The sequence below is a fragment of the Meles meles genome, chromosome 21, assembly GCF_922984935.1.
Source record: "Meles meles chromosome 21, mMelMel3.1 paternal haplotype, whole genome shotgun sequence".
NCBI classification, from domain to species: domain Eukaryota; kingdom Metazoa; phylum Chordata; class Mammalia; order Carnivora; family Mustelidae; genus Meles; species Meles meles.
The window spans coordinates 4385930-4404758 of record NC_060086.1 but is presented as its reverse complement, the minus strand read 5'-3'; the positions used below and the strand labels follow the sequence as shown (position 1 = coordinate 4404758).

The window sequence follows — 18829 nt, the reverse complement described above, 5'->3', positions numbered from 1 at the left end:
GGGGCGCGCGGTGCGGGTCCCGGGGGTCTCCCGGGGGCGGTCCCGGCCCTGCGGCCCCGCCCCCTGCCCGCGGCCGCCGGGCGAGGTTCAAGTTCGGCCCCGGCGCACCGCCCTGCGCTCCCGCCCGCAGCCGCCCGCGCGTCCCAGGGCCCCGCTGGAAGGCGGGGAGCGCCCAGAGGTCACCCGGGCGCGGGGTCACCGGGTCACGCGTCGGGCCACCACGTGGGAGAAAAGTTTCCAAGTCCGGCCGCGGGGCCTCCCCGTGTCCCCCAGCGGGGCCGAGGCCCGCCCTCGGGCACCCGCGCCCCTCTCCGTCGCCTGCGGTCGCGCGCCTCCCGGGAAGCCCCTCGCGGGTCCCCTCTCCGAAGCCGCTCCGCGCCGCCCCCATCGGTCCGGGCAAACGGGGAGCGTCCCCGGCGGGCCTGGCGCGAGGGGTCAGGGGACAAGTGTCCCGAAGCGGCCGCGGGGGGCACGGAGCAGGCAGGGGACGGGGGGCCGCACGCGCCCCCGCGGCAGCCGGCGGGGTCGTCTCCGCGGCCTCCACCCCCCTGCGCGCCGAGAGCGCGAGGCCGCAGCCGTCCCCACGCGGGCGGCCCTCCACGCCCCCGCCCCCCCGCCGGCGGCCCCCACTCCCGGCTCCCTCCGCCCCCAGTGCGCAGGCCCGGCCGCCCCAGCGCGCATGCCCTGGGCTCGCGAGCGCGGCCAGCCCCCAGCCTTTTGCTTTCTACACACTCTACAACTGGGGAGGGGGCGGGGGCGGAGGGAGCCCGGCGGGCCACGTGATCCAGCCGGCCGGGGCCGCGGGGGCGGGAGCGCGCGCCGAGCGAGGCGCGGGGAGGGCGGGGGCGCGTGCGCGCGCGCGCGTGCGGGCGGGCGGGCGCGGGGCTGGGCTGAGGCGGGCGGCGGCGGCGGTGGGCCGGCCGCGGAGGGGGAGGAGCGGGCGCTGAGCGAGGCGGGCGGGCGGAGGATGGGGCCGTGCCCGGGCTCCCGCTGCAGCCGCCCGGGGACACGCCGTGCACCCTCCGGCTCGGGGCTCTCGCGGCGGCCGCGGCGGCAGCGCTAGCGGCGGCGGCGCGAGCGGCGTCCCCGGCGCTTCTGGCCGCGCTTGCCCTGGGGCTGGGCGAAGAGCAGCGGCGGCGGCGGCGGCGGGCGGCGGCGCCCCGGGGTCCCTCCCGCCGGGGCTTCCTTTCTGCTCTGCTGGTCGACGGACTCGCCCCCTCCCTCCTCCGAGGACGGGCGACCTGGTCTCCGGGACCGGGGACGGGTTTTCCTGGGGGCGGGGGGCCGCTCCTGCGGCTCGTGCATCCCCCCGGACCGAGAAGCGAGCCCACGACTGCCCCGCATCCGCCGCCCTCCTCCCCCACCCCTCCCCGGCTGGCGCCCCGCCGCCCGCTCCCCTGTTATGTGCCCTCCCCGGGGCGTCTGGTCCCTCCGCGGCCGCGGCTCCTGAAGGTCCGGGGGCCCGGGACTGAGTTCGCGGCGCGCGGCGGCGGCGGCGGGGGCGCTCCCGGCGGGGGGGCGGGTGAAGTTCGCGGCCCCCACTTTCCCGCGACCTTCGCGGCCGCGCTGTCGGGGCGGGGGGCCGGCGTGCTCCGGGGGCGGGCGCGCGGCGGGGCATGGCCGCGGGGAGGGCCCCGCGGAGCCGCCGCGGCCCCTGATCAAAGCGTCCCGCTCTTCTGATTTATCGCCCGCCCGGGAGTTATTTTTCCGCCTCCGGAGCCGACCCGTGCGTTCGGCCATTACTTTGCTCGCGGCTCGCGGGCGTCTCCGACCCGCGCGGCCGCGGGGAGCCCCGCACTCGGGCTGCTCGCCGCTCGCCCTCGCCCGCGTCCCCCCTCCCTCTCCCCGCCCCTTCCCCCTTCCCTTTCTCCTCGCTTTCTTCCCCTCTCCGCCGTCTTTCGGCCGCCGTCTCCCCCGCGCCCTGCTCGGGGCGGAGGGAAGCCGAGGCGGGCGAGGGAGGGGTCGGTGTCAATTTTTCGTGCGGCCGCGGCCGGAGCCCGTGGCGGGCGGGCGGCGAGCGGGGGACCCCGGCGCGGCGGAGCCATGGATGGCCCGGCGCGGGGCCATGGACTCCGCAAGAAGCGGCGGTCGCGGTCGCAGCGAGACCGGGAGAGGCGCTCCCGGGGCGGGCTGGGGGCCGGCGCGGCCGGCGGCGGCGGGGCCGGCCGGACCCGGGCGCCCTCGCTCGCCTCGTCGTCGGGCTCCGACAAGGAAGACAATGGGAAGCCCCCGTCCTCCGCCCCGTCCCGGCCCCGGCCCCCGCGGAGGAAGCGCAGGGAGTCCACCTCGGCCGAAGAGGACATCATCGATGGATTTGCCATGACCAGCTTTGTCACTTTTGAAGCGCTGGAGGTACGGGGACCCCCTCCCCCCGGGCTGCCTTTATGCACGACCCCCCTCGGCTGCGCCCGGCCCCGCCGCCCCCCGCCGCGCTCCGCTCCGTCTGTCTGTCGGTCTGTCTGGGCCGTGGGCTCATTGTTGGGGGGAGCGGGGGCCGCGGGCGGACGGGCCGCGGGAGGGAATCGCGGAGCCGTGCCCGGTCTCCTGGTCTCCTCGTCCTCGCTCGCCCTCCCCCTGCGCCCCTCCCCGCGCCCCCTCCCCGGCGGATGGGCAGGCGGAAAGGGGTTCGGGCACCACAACAATGCGCCCCCCTCGCGGAGAGCTCTGCCCCTACTCCTTCCTCCTCGCCCTCCCCAATCATGGCTTCTTGGCTGGTGCAAGTCTCTTGGCTGGGTTCGGGGCGCCTGTGGACGGTTCTGCGTGTGCTTTCTCCGGAGCCATATGTCCGCGCGCGTCCGCCCGGAGCACACCTTTCCTGCCCCCGCTGTCCCCGGGACTGGGCACGGATGGGCTTTGGGGTTCCTTTGCCCCCCCTCCCCTGCTCCTTTTTTTTTTTTTTTTTTTTCTTTTTCTTTTTGGTGAAGCTGGGGAAGGGGGCGTTTTCTCTCGGCTGGGAGAAAGGAGGGAGGAGGGGAGAGAGGAGAGGAGAGGATGGAATATCCCTGTGTTCCGTGTGGGGCTCAGTTGCAGAAAGGGTTAATTATAATATCCTCGAGACACAGAGGCACATGTGTGTGTGTATGTGTGTGTGTGTGTGTCCATGAGCAGTTTGGTTAAAGGACAGAAAAAGGTACACCAGGGAGGACTGGTGGGAGGAAAGAATAAAATCCTGGCTGCTGTCTGAAGGGCTTGTCACTGAATTGTCCCTCTCCCTCTCCTTTTTTTGTGTTTTCTTTTCTTTTTCTTTCTGATTGGCTTTGTGTGTGTGTGTGTGTGTGTGTGTGTGTGTCTTTATTCCTTGGGCACCTGCAGCCTTCATTCCCAAATGCACATTTTCCTGCCAGCCACTGGCTCCTGGGGGGTTGGGGGTGGAGGGAGCCTGTCCAGGGGCCTGGGGCAGACTGCACTTACCTGGAGGGATCAGATGTGCTACTGGCCTCAGTCACTGGCCTCCACAGATGCAGCCCCCTCCCCCCCCACCTCCCTGTCCCCACCCCCAACACACCAGGCACACAGAAGGCTTGGAGATGCTGCAGAGTTAGTCCCCCTTTCTGAAGCACAAAACCCAGACAGGAGTTGGTTTCCAGTGTTTCATGCACCTGATGTGGTGGTTTGAGGTTCCTGAAGGAAACTTTTCCCTTTCCCCGGGGTTTTTTGGCTGTTATTATGGTATTGTTAGAGACGGTCAGATGCGAGCTTTGTTAATGACAGCTCACATCTCACGTGCGGGAAGCGTACAGGTTGAGATCGCTGGGTCTGCGTGCGTTTGGGTGTCAGGTTTACATTTTTTTTAAAAAAAGAAGCCTTCCTGTCAGGGCTGTCCTTTTCTGTTTGAACTGCTCTTTGGTTGGGCTCCTGGTGCTGATGGCGGTGGACGGTGGCCAGTGGTTGGGGAGGAAGGGAGGTTGGTGCTGGTGGTATTGGTGGCCATCGGTTTTGATGTCAGTGATTGAATCAGTTACCCTTTGGTTCTGAAACTGGTGATTTATTGGCTAAAATGGATCTTACGCGATTATTTTGAATGTTGAGGCTCACCACTCATTAGGATCATTCTGACTGTGGCTTTCACTTTGCCAAGGGGAGGGTGCTGTACAGTGGGACCTCTCTCTCTCTTTCTGTTTCTCTCTGTTTGTTTCTCTTTCTCCCTTTGAAATAGGAATCGAAATGGCAGCATGTGTCCTGATAGGAAATGCTGCCTAGTCTGTGGTTGGTTTGGGACATTCTGTTTAAGAGCTGGTTACAAGTGGTTCTGCTTTCTGCGTGGTGGTTCTGGGTGGCCGTGTGGCCCCTTGCCGTAAGTAAGTAAGAGGGGCCTGCAGTTTTCCCATGAACTCTTTTGAAGGCCAAGTAGAGGTGGATAAGGACTTATGCAGTGGGTTTTTTATTGTTTCTACTTTTAATAAGTAGATATTTGACTGGGGTTGAGAGGTACACATCTGTCCATGTACCTTTTGAGAGAAAATGTGTCCATTCTGGTTTTGGGGGGGTTTTAATAAAAAACATTCAATTTTTAGGAAAGAGCAAGTTCAGAGTGTAGCGTTAATAACATTCCTTTCCTTGCTGTGATTATTTTTTCTGTTACTTTTCCAGATTCAAAACCCAGGTCACTCCGGTTAGCGGAATGCTGGGCTACCTTCATATTTAAATATCATCTGCATGTCTGTACCGAGGCCTAAAAGGTCTTAGTTCTTTTAAAGTTTCCTTAAAACTTCACAGAAAAATTTAAACATACACAAAAGTCGAGAGAGCGGTTTAATAAACTCTGAAATTCCCAACTCTCAGGCTCAACAACTGCCAGCTCCTGTATCCTCTCGTTTCATCCGTACCCCACCTGCTCCCCCCTTCCAGATGGGGTATGAGAAATAAGTAAATATTTCTATATGTATCTCTAAATGGTTATGACTCAAAAAGAAAACCCACCAGAAACTCGACAGTACCGTTATCACACCTAAATAAATTAGCAGCAGTCCCCCGATAATCTCAGCTGTCCTGTCAGTGTTCACATTGAAGAGGCCTGGCTTTTTAGGAACGATATAAATAAACTTTTCATATGAAAAACACGCCGTGGGGAATAAAAAATCATCCTGTATGTCTGGTTTGGTGGGAAAAGTTGGATCTCTGTGCTGCTTATTACCTCCGGGCCCCTGTTGGATGGGCAGACGTGTGCGTGTAGCGATCACGAAAACCTCTGGTGTCTCCCTGTTGTCGGTTGACAAGATTTACTGAACTATCGCCACAAGATATGAGGATTTATTGGGAAATGGGCAAGTAAACTATGAACTTGGACAGAAAGATATGTTAATGGAGCGCTTATAAATGTTAGGAATTATTATAGATGCCAAGAGTTACCATAAGTACCTAATATGTTTTTGTGCCTTGTGTTTAGAACCGAAGTCAGTCGCCAGCACGCGTCACCAAGGCTGCTGCTAGTGTGGTGTGATAAGAAACTAGAAGTCTTGGCTTGCACAGCTGGGCTCGTGGCCTCTGCTGGTTCGGAGCAGTAGTTGGCAGACTCTGGAGTTGCGCACTTAGAGTGTTAATGGACTCATTGTTTGACCCCATGATTTCGTCCCGAGTCCCTGATTTTGACTCCCCTTTTAAAGAAGGGGCTCCTAGGTCGTGGTGACGTGTACTGATAAAAACTGTGGTTCCACTAATACTGCAGTCAAAGCAAGAACCTTGCCCAGTGAGAACCCGCATCTGTAAGTTGATGATTTTCAGTATCGTTTGGTTTTTATTTAAGACGATCAAGGCTGTAGGAGTGGTTGGAGAAGTCCCACGCTTTATAGGCAGGGAAACTGGCTGAGGTAGTTTCATATTCTGCAGGGACACTTGTCTCAAGTAATTGTGCCCTGAAGTTCAAGTATATGATTGTGAAGAGTCTCACGAGAGGAGATGAGAGGGTAGGTGAGGAGGCTAAAGTTGAACGTGGTGTTCTTTTCATTATGCGTTTGAGAAGCAGATTTACCATTTGGCTAAGATACTGTTTATTTGAATATACTTTGAATGGTAGGAGGAAAGCGAATGTCCCCAGATACCCTGCCTCATTTTTTTTTTTAATGCCTTCCAGCCAGTGAAGTATAAATGGAAATGTTGGGGTTCTAGTACTGTTTGTACCCTAATGTGCTGGATAACACTGCCTTTCTGTTCTCATTTGGGTGTCTTTCTGCGCCGTCTTGGTCAGGAAGACACAGGAACACCGTGGCTGAAGATGTCACTTCGCAAATCCATCATTTCCCCTTCCTGTTCTGCGCTGGGTTTTAAGGGTCGCCTCTTCTGTTAGACGGACCGAGGGAAGCGGAGATCAAGTTGGTGGGATTAGTAGACAGGAAGCCAGTTGGAGCTTTGCAGTCTTGTGAAAATGAAGGGAGGCTTATTTCTGGTGGTTGGAGGATCATACCGAGACTTCCATGTGGTCTTCACTTCCCAGTTGTTCCAGGGCTTACCTGCACATCGGCAGCTTGAATGAGCTGTGCGGAATTTGGTGTACTTTACGGCATACCGTAATTTACTGGGGTTGAATCTCACTTACTTTCGGTTGTTTAAAAAACACTAGTCATGTTCCTTGTATCAGCACATGTTTGTGGAGTGCCTAGACAGAGTGGAAAGAAACCTAAAATTATGTGGCATCTTGAAGGCATGTGTAGTGGATAAAGTAAGTCCAGCGCCTATTAAATGATTTTGGAGCAGGCGCTCGAATGTCTCGTAGTGCAGCGCGCCTTCAGAGGAGGAGTCGTGAGATCCGTGAAGTGTTTGGGAGGGCTTCTGAGTGAAGGGGGGCCTCGGAAGTTGAAGAGGTTTGGATAGATGGGGTGCAGGGGGTGGGGAGAGCAGCCTAAAGAGGGGGGGTCCTGAAGACGCACAGAACACCAGGATCGAGAAGGTGCTAATTGATCAGGGCTTGGAGGCAAGGAAGGGCTGGTAGAAGTAAGTTAACAGAACTGTGTAAGCGGACACCTGTGCAGACCCATGCTCCAGGCTTGGCCCTCCGAACTAGTTGACAGCTTGGGGAGATTACTTTCTAAAAGCGCAATTTTCTTCATCCCTTGGTTGAGAGGTTTAGACTAATTTTAGAGCAAAGGTACCCAAGATGGAAGGGAAGCTAGCTAGCTCTGCTGGGTGTTCCTAAGTTGTGTTCCAGATCAGAAAAATGTGATCTATCCTCAAGTAGTTTTGGAACTTGAGGGGGAAGACAAAATTAAATGGGTGTCTTGTTCTGCCAGAATTAAAAATCTTTTTATTATGCAGACGTGAATTTTGAATATCAGAGAAGGCAGTGCTATGTGCCTTATTCCTAAACTTATTTGACCACAGGGCACTCTTGTTCTTGGCATGGCAGTCCGTAATCCAATACGGGGAATGCCGGCAAAGATCTCCAGGGTCCCTTCCAGATCTTGGAACTTGGTGTCTAGGGTGAGTGGGCTGGTGATGGGCGATCGGGCACAGAAGTTTGGGGTTGGAGTGGAGGATGCTGCTTAAGCGGGCGCTACGGGGAGGGGGGGATATAAATAGTGACGACTAGTCCATGACTTCTGCTCCCCTGTCCTGCCTGGTGTCATGTTCTTTCATTGATTGTTAGCAACCCCACCACGAGGTGAGTGTAGGTGAGTGACTCTCATTAACAGCAGACCCGATGCCACCAAGCTGCCCTCCGGCCAGCGTGTTCTATTTTCTCTTGGTCCCGCCTGGCTTCCTGTACGGCTGCTTTTCGCAAGCTGGCAAAGACGGTTGGACGACAAAGGAGGCTGACAGTGACGTTCAAATAAAGGTTTCTCATTATTTGCCTTTTGCTCACTTATGTATGAACTGGTCAGAACCCTTCTGCTGTTACACAGCCAGGGAACGCTGTAGAGCTCTGTTTTCGGTGGATTTTTTTCTCGATCTTAGCAAGTTTGGGATGGCGCTCTGGAGTAAATGGGTCACTTCAGCATTTCACTTCTGGAAGATCTGAGGGTTTTCTAAGTGGCGAGGAAGTTTTCATGAAAGGAAGAGTGGAAATCGTTCTTGATTAAGAATTCCGGTATTTTGCTGTAGGTGGTGAATTTGAGTATTTGACGGTACGAGGCAGAGCCTCAGTTCAGGTGTGTCTGTGCGAGATGAGGTTGAAGATAGTGACGTGATGGTTCCGTGTGATTTGTGCACTTGTTGAGGCTGACTCCTTTGCTGCTTTTGTGGAAGTGGGGTGGGTTATAAATGAACCCATAAGTTTAAAAAAATGAATCCCAGAGTTAGTGATTAGCCTTTGATCCTCTGATGGTGTTCTCTTGAAAAGGGGTTAAAGAAGCCCTGAGCCTTCACCAGGACCGCTGAGGGTGATAAATAAAGTTCTTGTACTTCCAGACGGCACTACCATGTATTGTGAGAAATAAATGGCGATTATTTAGTTTGAGAGAATGTTAGGATTCAGATACGTCCCCAAACAGAAAATAATAGTTGAGGCCAGCTGTTAAGGAATAATTTAGGTCCCAGAGGCTACAGGCCTTGGAAGCTGTAGTGCTTCTTGATGGGAGGGGTGTGTGTGTGTGTGTGTGTATGTGTGTGTGTCCCCACATGCAGAGGGTGGCAGAGGGTTAGTGGTTTTACATTTTATTTTACCCCCACGGTGTGATTAGTCGAATACACTAACTGTAACCTAGTTTTGTGACGGTGCCTCATGCTAGTTTTTTTTTCCTCCTCAAGAAATAACTTTTTTTTTTTTTCAGGGTTAGGATTAAACCTAATATCCTATTAATATAGGAAAAAGAACTTGGTAATGGGATAGCAACTGTTCATTTGAGGAAGTTCTGGGAAAAAATGAGGTAGATTTTGACACGGAGATTTGAAGACTCTCAGATAATTGAAGTTTGGAAGAGCGAGATGGGAATTAATTTGGTGAAACCCAAGACGGGAGAGGATCAGAAACAACTTAGGGACACTGTTAGCTGGGTCAGAGCTGTTTTTTCTTATATAATCCGTACCTGTTCCCTGTCTAGATGGTTGCAGATCTCTTTTCCCCTTGGAAGAGGGGAGTAGAATTTTAAGGCTGGCGGGAACCTGAGTTTGTCTTGGTTCTCCCAGGTCTGAGCTGTGTTCTTCCTTCAGGTTTTTCTCACAAGCCTGCAGGGTAGGGGATGCGGTCCGTAAGTTATCATTGTAAGGTCCTGGAGAATAGGTCCTCTTTATGCTGTTAGTAACTAGGAGGGGGAGAGTAGGTTTCAGATAGTCTGAGTGTCTCTGCTTGCTTAGGAGGAGACTAGACCAGTGTGGGCTTCTGGGGCTCAGTCATCTTTAGGTCTCCGGTTCCATCCTTTGGAAGGTGACCCAGACCCTGAAAGCATGTGTCTTCCTGCTTTTCTTGGCAGGTGTTTAGTTCACAGATTTGCGTCTATAGCGTCCTCATTGTGGGCTCCGTTAGATGCTGTACCTGCCCGCTGCCTGCCTCCCTCCTTCCCTCCTTCCTTCCCTCCCTCTCTCCACTCCTCCCTCCCAACTTCCCTTCCTTCTCTCTTTTCCCTCTACTGAGGTAGAACTATCAATTGTAAATGCAGTTGCTAAAAGCTAATGGTTTTAGGAGGTGGTAGATGAAAGGTGGAAACTTCAAATTTCCACACCTTTATTATTTGAGATTCACCTGTCTGAAGGACTCTGATGTGAGGGTAGATTGCTTGCCATAGTTTTCTGGGCCGTTACAGCTCATCATTCTGATTTCTCATTCATACTGAACTCCGGTTAGAGTTTGCCTGAGCAAACACAAATTACTGACTTGTACATACAAATATATTTTTAAAGACTTGACTGTCATTTTGGCTTGCCAGTGTACCTCCTGGTGTCATATCTCCTTGGGACCTTTATAAAGAGTCTTGGAAGGCCCAAGGACAGTAAAATGGAGTCATGAGAAAAAAAGGGAAAAGCCCACAGTTTGGAAGTAATAAAAAATGGCTAATGCAGGTTGGGATTCAGTTGTGGCAGAAAGCCTTAAAATTGCAGATACTTTGTGATTGGTGTTAACTGAGGCATTTTGAGATGACCTGGGCTAGATACAGAAGCACGGCCTGTGAAGACAGACTGTGACTGTTGGTTATATGGGTGAAATCCAATACCTTTGCCGTGGCAGGGATGTCTGAATCTGGGTTCGGGTTTAAGCCAATGCCAGGGTCAAGTTGTGACGGTACCTGAGGGATGTCATCATCCCTGTCCACCCCCACACCTGCCTGCCACCGCGGTGCACCAACCCCCCGACCTCATTTTAGGTTTCTGCAGAGTTTCCGATGGCAGTGATGTTTTAGAACTCGGGAAGAGAACTTAAGAGCCCAGTATCGCAATGACCCCTTGATGGCTACACCAAAGTAGACATTTTTGGGTTGTTTGCTAGGGCCCCTGCTCACTTACGCTTGCTGGCTAAAGGTGGTTCAGTGAGTATTTTTCTTTAGTTAAAAAAAAAACTGAGTAGGAAAAGACGTAAGGAGGAATGAAGATGTAGGTGAAGCCGTGGCCAAAGATCAGCTCCTCACGTGTTTTCCAGCCACATGCTAGGCATGCCGGCGTTCTGCCTGTTCTCTCTGTACGTGCTCCCTTGACAAAAATAACGAAGGGCCCGGATTGCGCCGTGCTAAGGAATGATTTTGTATCGTTCCAGTGAAATTAGACTTGCACTGGGGCAAAAGGGAGACAGGTGTTTGGTACTGTGCACTGCCGCATAGTGCAAACTGGGCTCCTGGCTCCGTGCTCCCGGGGATTTGACCACTTGTCAGAACGACATTTCGAGATGAACAGACAAAGCTACATCTTTCCGAGGTGTTACCCTAGAGTTAGGACCTCGGCTCTTTCAGAGCAGCCTCTTAACCCATTTCACTCCGTCCACTGTTGGCTGATGTCCTGTCCAGGCCTGGAGTGGCCTTAGAGGCACAGGAGTTGTCTTCAGTGATGTGGTTCTACCTCCCGTCTTGCAAACGAAAACACCGCCCACAGGGTAATTGACCTGCTCTAGATCGCCCTGGGAGTTGCGGCTCTCACCGTGACCCAGTGAGACTAGGAGACTGCTTCTGCTTTGTAGCTGGATTCCCAAGGACTGGGAACCTAAGAAGGAGGTTTCGTAAAAGCAAAAATAATAATGCAAATGAGGGTGAATGCCCATGATGATAAAGCTTTGTTTTTTTCTGAGAAATTTTCTGATTATTACTCAGTATCAGGAACCTTCTAAAAGCATTCCGCTTCCCCCTAGTGTATCACCCTTTAATTCGTTGGCCTTTCTCTGTGGGCACATTAGTCTTCTCTAAATATCCCCCCCGCCATAATGAGGATGTAGATGAAAAAGTAAATATTTGAATGACGGTGTGAGGGTTTCTCATTTTCGAATGTCCCGTGGAAAAATGCAGTAGTTATTTGGGTATACGATGAACGTAATAGGGGCCACTTAAAATGTTAACATGCTGTTTTCGGATATAGTATTGTCTTTGTTGGGTAGCCCAGAGAAACTCAGAGCCGCTTAATGGCGTGGCTAGCAGAATATTTGAAGTGAACTTAGGAGTATAGTTGAATTAAAGTCCCAGCCAGACTTTTCTTCTGAAGAAGAAAGACTCAAAATATTAAATCCATATGACGTGTTGGCTAAGGCATCTTGCCTGTTGATTGCTGAACCAGAAAATTTATAACAACTGTTTGTCATGTGTATATATTTATAGCCGTTCGTATAATGAAAAGAAGTTTTCATGAGATTGTAATAACATATCAAGATGGATGTAATTAAAACAGAAGCAGATTGACACCCCGAATTAAATGCAAACCATAAACCAGGATACCTGAGCATTGCGCCTCCCATATTTGCTGAAGGGGGCAGCCAGCCAAATATGCAAATAAAAAGACATGGATGAATTTCCCCGGGTGTGTGTGTGGTTGCAGAGAACCCAACTATTTTATTAATCTTTTATCAAGCATTGTTTAGGTTGGAATGTATTAATTTGGCAGACCACATAGCTTAGGCCCAGAAAGTAGGAAATAATAAGGAGACATGATTGATACACTGCTATAAATAACGCACGGCTGACAGAGGGGCTGTGTAATCTTTAGATCTGTGCTCTGTGTCATTAATGGAGTTGTTAAACCAGGATGTTTGGGCTGAACTTCAATCAGGGAAGCTGCCTCCCGTTTAAAATGCAGACCTACCTATCTCTAGTTACACTCTGAACTGGTATGTTAACAAAATTGGTGTAAATCGAACTTTTATAAATTGGATCAAATGTACCAAGGGAATCTTACTGTGAAAAAGATGAGTCTTTTTTTTTTTTTTTTTTAAGACATCAAGTAGGGTACTCCTCTCTGCAGGGAAGCTGGGATGTTGGGAGAGGGGGTCTCTGTAGAGGGGCATTGCTTTCCTTGCGACACTTTTTCTGCATGTGTCCCTCTGTTCCTGGAAGAAAGTGACTGTGAGATTTGCATTTTCTGTTCAGGTTTCATACCTTGCTTGGTCGGTGCTTCCAGGAATAATTGGTGGTGATTTGAATAAGCCCGCATCATTCCGATTTCAGAGGGCGGTTTTCAAGTGCATGCTAAGGAGGGCTTGCGGCTTATGAATATGGAGTATGATTTTCCTATCTGTTCCTTGGGGAAGTCCAGGCACGTCATAACCACTTCAGAGTCATGATTGTATAGAAACACCGTACCTATAATTTTTCGATATGACAGTTCAGTTCTAAAATTGTAAAGATGCCAAGTGCAAGGCTGTATTGTTATTAGGGAAGTCGGTGACATCTGTTCTATCTTGTTAACCAGGGGAGGAAAAATGCTTTAATCAAAACATCTAATTATGCCCTCTCAACTGATGAAAGATCTTTTGCTAAATTTTTGGAATTGGCCTTAATGGAAGAAGCTGGCCTCTGCAGGAGCTGTGAAGTCAATTTACTCTTTATTTTGAAAAACTCTTATCCTTCACCATGGTGACGTAGGGTGTTTTTATTTTGTCACATTGCTCGTCTACCGTGGTTGAAAATAGATATTTTCAGAAGTCGTCAAAGCCAGCATGAAGTTTTCGTGTGTGTCTTCCGTCTCACGCCCATAGCGCATGAGGCCCCAGAGGGAGTTCATACGCGCAGACGTGAGCCTGGGAGGTGATGTGGTGGCTGAGGCCACCTGGGGGGCGGGGGTGTGAGCAGACGACAATTACAGGTGAGAGGCAGGGGGGTAATTCAGTCTCTGTTCTGAGAGGTGTGATTTCACACCTGAATGTGGAAACCTGCTGTGTTAGACAGTTGTGTTGTTTTAAAATTCGTTTTATTCGTCTAATATAGAACTGGACCAGATTGTTCCAGGTCACTTTCTGTTGAAGGAGCATAACTGTTTTTAAATATGGATTCCAGAAGCATCTCCTGCATTTAAGAGCAGTTTCATACAATATTTGAAAAGACCAGTAAGTGTTTGACTCAGCCCGTCTACACCAGGGCTGGCTCCCTCGATCACGTCTTACAAAATGACAGTGTGGCTCACTCTTTCAGATCGGTCATACTTCCCAGCCTACCAGTAAAGCCGTCCTCTTATCTGTGTTTCAGTCCACAGTTAATTTTTTTTTTAATATTTATTTTTATTTGTTTATTTACAGCATAACAGTGTTCATTGTTTTGGCATCACACCCAGTGCTCCAGTAAAGCCGTCCTCTTATCTGTGTTTCAGTCCACAGTTAATTTTTTTTTTAATATTTATTTTTATTTGTTTATTTACAGCATAACAGTGTTCATTGTTTTGGCATCACACGCAGTGCTCCATGCAGTACGTGCCCTCCCTATTACCCACCACCTGGTTCCTCAACCTCCCAACCCCCCCCCCCCCCCCGCCGCCCCTTCATAACCCTCTGGTTGTTTTTCAGAGTCCATAGTCTCTCATGGTTCATCTCCCCTTCCAGTTTCCCTCAACTCCCTCTCCTCTCCATCTCCCCATGTCCACCGTGTTCTTTGTTATGCTCCACAAATAAGTGAAACCATATGGTAATTGACTCTCTCTGCTTGACTTATTTCGCTCAGCATCATCTCTTCCAGTCCCGTCCATGTTGCTACAAAAGTTGGGTGTTCGTCCTTTCTGATGGAGGCATAATACTCCATAGTCCACAGTTAATTTTATCTGCAGCTCTTTGTTCCCAGAGTCCCAGATGATGGTGGTGATGATAACGTTTATTGATAGTCTGTATGTGGGATATGGATTAGGTCAGAGAAATGCTTTATGTCGGAGCGTTGAGCATATTTCATTATTTTGAGATGATTTTCCCATGGTTTGAGATCTGGGGCCAGCCGGAAGAAGTTTTTGAAGCATTGACCCCGACACCGTGTACTCTGTTTTATTTGGGATCTGTTGGGAAGCTCAAGGGCTTTTAGTTTTCCTCTGGTCTGTTACATCCTCCATAATGGCTTACTGTGGTCACTTGGGAGTGTGACCAGACCTTGGAAAAGAGAGCCAGGGTTTCCCCCAAATCTCTAATACATTGTTTTATTTTCCTCCGTTCTCTACCTTTAGCCTCTGTACTTTGCCTATATGTGTCATTCTTGGGATGCTTGAAGCTCTCGGGATTGCTGTTCTTGTCACTCAGTAATCCACGCAGAGTGCTATTTACAGCTAACCTCTTCATGCAAAAATGCCACGAGAAGACGTTTTTGCAAAGGGAAGCACTGTTTACTGAGCGTTTACCCTGGGCCAGGCATTGTGCTCGACATTTTGCATTCATTATCTCTTTGGAGCTACCTCATGGGGAAAAAAGAAAGAAAGAAAGAGACAAAGAAAGAGAAAGAGAGAGAGAAACATGTCCCTGTTTTACAGTTGAAGAAACTGAAGCTTGGAGAGGTGAAGTCAGCTGCCCAACGTCCGTCTGGGAGGGCGGCGGGCAGCGCCGCGGTGTGTCCCGACCTGAAGGCTTGCCCCCCTCGCCCCTTTCTACCCTTCGTTTCACGACAGGTTCACTTTGAGAGAGAGGGTTCTAGATGGGTCTCTGGTAGACTATGTTTGTTCCTTGCTGCTGAAACTTGTCTTGGTTATGAAGGATTTTTCTAGATGTCATGATAGGATTTAGGGAGGGGAGAGTACCTCACCCTTTGGGGGGAAATTATTTTCTTTTCAAGTGCGGCAGCTCACAGTAGGTGAGGGTACCTGCAAGTATGTTTGTTATTGGGTTTGCTTTGTCCTCCCCCCACCTTTCACTGTGATCCCTGTATTAAAACCTGAGCTTTTTCCGGGTCACATTGCTCTGGTGGATTTTAAGCCTTTGTCCAGGCCAGGGCTCAGGCTCTCAGTGTCGAGGATGACTGGGTGCCAGTCCTTACCCTAAATCCCTCCGTGTACTTATTAGCTCGCTGATTTCGTACACAGCCCCCTGAAGCAGAAGGGTAAAATGGGAGAAGGCCCTGGCACCCTCTCAACAGGTTACTGTGGGCACAGGCCTGTTCTCTACTGTAGATTCCCGAGTGTTTGGTCTTGTCTGGTTTTCTTTATTCTAGGGAGTCACTTCTGTTTATTCTAGGAAGTGACTTCTCTTGGCAGTAAAACAGACCTTATTGCTAGGTTTTTGTTTTTGTTTTTAACTGATAGGTGCTCTATTCTTCCTGATGGAAAACCATACGAAATAGTTCTTTACATTTCCTGATATCTGTATCTTGAAGATACCTGGTGACAAATAGAGCGTTATTTCCTCTGTCATTCTTTCCTGTCCTTATTCTGAGCACATCTGCAAATCGTTCTCCCCCATTCCCCATTCTACCCTGTAGAGGTTTGTTTATTCTACAAAGAGTATGCTAATGAACGTGACTGTTAGATTTGCTTCTTGTGGAAATCCCAGCTGTGATTAGAGTACTGTACATCCTTGTAAAGCCCCCTCCTCCCCCCTGGGCCAAGATGGGCCTCCCAAGTTCATGCTCTAGGACTTCAGGATTCGGACCTGGCTGATGACCATCCCTGGAGGGGTAGTGAAAACACACACACACACACACACACACACACACACTCTCTAATTGGGCCTGAAATTTCACGAGATTTCTTGGTGAATATGAAGATCGGTCAAGTTAAACATTTCTCTAAGCAGTCTCATTTTTTGAAGACAGGAGGCAGTTTTTTTTTCTTGGAACCATTATGCTCTGAGACATGCAGTATTTGCCTCTCTCCCAGCTGCTTGAGTGAGCACAAGTTATCCTTTTGCACATCCAAAATGGAAATACAGTAGATTTCAGTTTTTCGCCCAGTTTGTGATTGTAGGGGAGACCTAAGTCAAAGCATGTCTTTTAGAATTTCATTACAAAAACCTGGTGTAATGGGAACCATACCTTCAAGTCCAGGTTTTAAAAGTGATCTCTTACACCTGAATTTTATATATTTGTAAAATACGAGTTCTGTATTACCTCTAGGGCCTGTCTCAAATTATGAACACTCATGTAGGAATAGTGTCTCTTTTCCCCTTGTGTTGTTCCTTGTCCCTTTGGCGGTCTGTAATACACCTTGTGATGTTTTCAATTAAGGGCCTGGTAGGGATGGGTGTCGGTTTTGCTCCAGGACCGTGGGTGCCTCTGTTTACTGTTTACAGATGGATGTGACTTTAGCTTTTGTGTTAGAGATTTCTACATCTGCTGGCCACATTTCATCTGCACCCTTATTGCATTGAATATGGTGTACCTGGGATTAGGGACAGAGAAATATGTGTGCTCAGGCTGATTCGGAGATTACACTGTTGAAATACAGCCCGTATGGCCCTGTGAAACGGTTAGTACTGCATATGACTGCCGTCCCAATGATGCGCTTTGCCGTTGCTTCGTCCTCCAAGCAGCGCTCCTGCAGCAGCCGGCAGCAATGGCGTCTTCAGGAAGCAGGGACATGCAGAGGCATTAAATTGTCTTCAGTTAAGGACAGATTACAGTGGAAGAGGATGGTCACCACGTTTCCAGGTGGGACTCTTGTTAGTCAGCACGGTCAGGCTGGACGCTGTAGGTTTGCCGAGGTCCTGCCGACTTGTTGGGTTAGTGCTTTTTGTATCTTCCCGGCGATTTTGAGGCGGTCTTCTGGCTGTAAGACCTCCTCCCAATGTAGTAGCCAGTTGGCTTTTCTGCCGTGTTTTCTTCCAAGGGTGCCTGCCTCCCGCAGAGACCTTCCCTGGGACGCCCCCCACGTGTGTTTTCCTGCCGGTGAGGCCACGTGGACAAAGACAGGAAGTAGTAGAGTCGGGAAGCCACAGGTGGCCGCCGTGTTGCCCAGATTGCGCTCCTCCATTGTATGACACCTGTCTCCGCGTGGGTCCCGAGGCCACCGTCCTTCTTCCTAACTCCCTACCCCGCTTAGAATGGGCGAGAGGCGGGGCCCCGGGACCATGTGACGGCACGGAAAGAGACACCCTCCAACCAACCGCTGGGCCGCGGAGTTGGGATTTTTCCCCACCGGCCATTCTCACATGCCTGCTGTTCGGTTGTAGACACTTTAGGGGCGCAGCCGTCCTGGGACATGGTATGCTTTGAGTTTTCAGGGTACTCCAGGGGATGCTGAATCAGCTGGGGGGTGTCCTGATCTCATTTAACCAGAGCTCTGCCTTGACCTGTTTTACATATTAGGGTAAGGTTCTCTTTGGGAAGTAAGGGGTATCTGGGGTCTTTGGTTTATTTTCTTATTCAAAAAATGTGTATCCGTCACTTCTAGGTGCTAGGCAGGCACTGTTGTAGGCACAGGGGATGATGGGGTGACTAAGAGAAACCGGTACCTGCAGTAATAGAGGTTATATTTAGAAACACGTAAATATGTTGGGTGGTGACGGGTTTTTTAGAACCAGGATAAGGATGCGGTAGTGAGAGTCGTAGGGGCGTGAATTTTACAGAGGGTAGTTTAGGTGGGTCCTCTCGGAGGTGGTGGTATTTGAACGGAAACCCGAAGGAGGTGAGGGAGCAAGAAATGTGGGTTCTCAGGGGCAGAGGGTTCAAGGAGAGAGAAGGCTTGCAGGCGGAGTGGCCTGGGGTGTGGGGAGCCGTAGGAGGCCGCCGCGGCCAGCGTGGGGCAAGAGAGGAGCAGCGGGGCCCGTAGGAACTCTTTAAACCAGTGCGATCGAAGAAGTTTAAAAACAGCTGAAAACAATTGTCCAAAGCCTTCATTTCCCAGCTGAGAAAAACAAGTCTTTGAACCTCCCCACGATCACCCAGCTGGTGTTAAAACAAGCGCAGGTCTAGAGCTCACATGCTGTGTGCCCTCATGGGAGCTTCCCGATGTACCTTTGGTGGCAGGACGTAGGAGCCGTGGGACATCTGTTTCAGAGGCCAGAAGACGCGTGTCTCCTCTCCTGTTTACTGGTGTGCGTCTTCTGAAGGACCCGCTTCACTAATATGCAGAAGGCCAGGGCCCAGCCTTACCAACGGGGAAATAGCTTCGTTCTCCAGTGCCAGAATCCTCCGTCCTGTGGGTCATTGTTCTCATAACAACAGCAGTGATAATGGCTAATACTTATCACAGGCTCAGTGCGGGGCATGTTCATTGTACCCGGATCATTATCACATTTAACCCTCACAGCAACCCTCAGGTAACCTGGCCCTCCCTTTAGAGATGGGGGAGCTGTGGGGTTTCAGTGACACTAAGTAACTTCCCCGTGGTCTTGTGGCTCGACTCTCTGATCTGGGGTGTCTGCTGCCTCCCTGGGCTGGTCTCTGTTAATCTTTCCCTGGAGCATGCTCTCTCCACCCCATCTGAAGATGGTTCTAGAGCTGAGCCCTACGAGTATTACTGTCTTGTCACAACCCACTTGCACGTCTGCAAATGCTTGATGATGCGGAGGCTTGCACAGCCATTCTGGCTCAGTCCTGGCGACTCGGCTTCTCGTAGGTGGCTTACTGGTCAAGCAAATGCCTTCAGTCTTCCG

At 51.2% G+C, this 18829-nt stretch overlaps 1 protein-coding gene across 5 annotated transcripts in view; it reads left to right on the top strand.

The window, feature by feature from the left end:
• Positions 1-2014: 2014 nt before the first annotated feature.
• The window catches only part of AUTS2 (activator of transcription and developmental regulator AUTS2), a 1107048-nt gene continuing 1090233 nt past the window's right edge, over positions 2015-18829 (top strand). For all 5 annotated transcript variants that reach the window (XM_045993027.1, XM_045993031.1, XM_045993028.1 and 2 more), the window contains exon 1: positions 2015-2352. In XM_045993027.1, the coding sequence (XP_045848983.1) occupies positions 2044-2352 (309 nt within the window). In that variant the 5' untranslated portion in view covers positions 2015-2043. The remainder of the gene's footprint in view (positions 2353-18829) is intronic.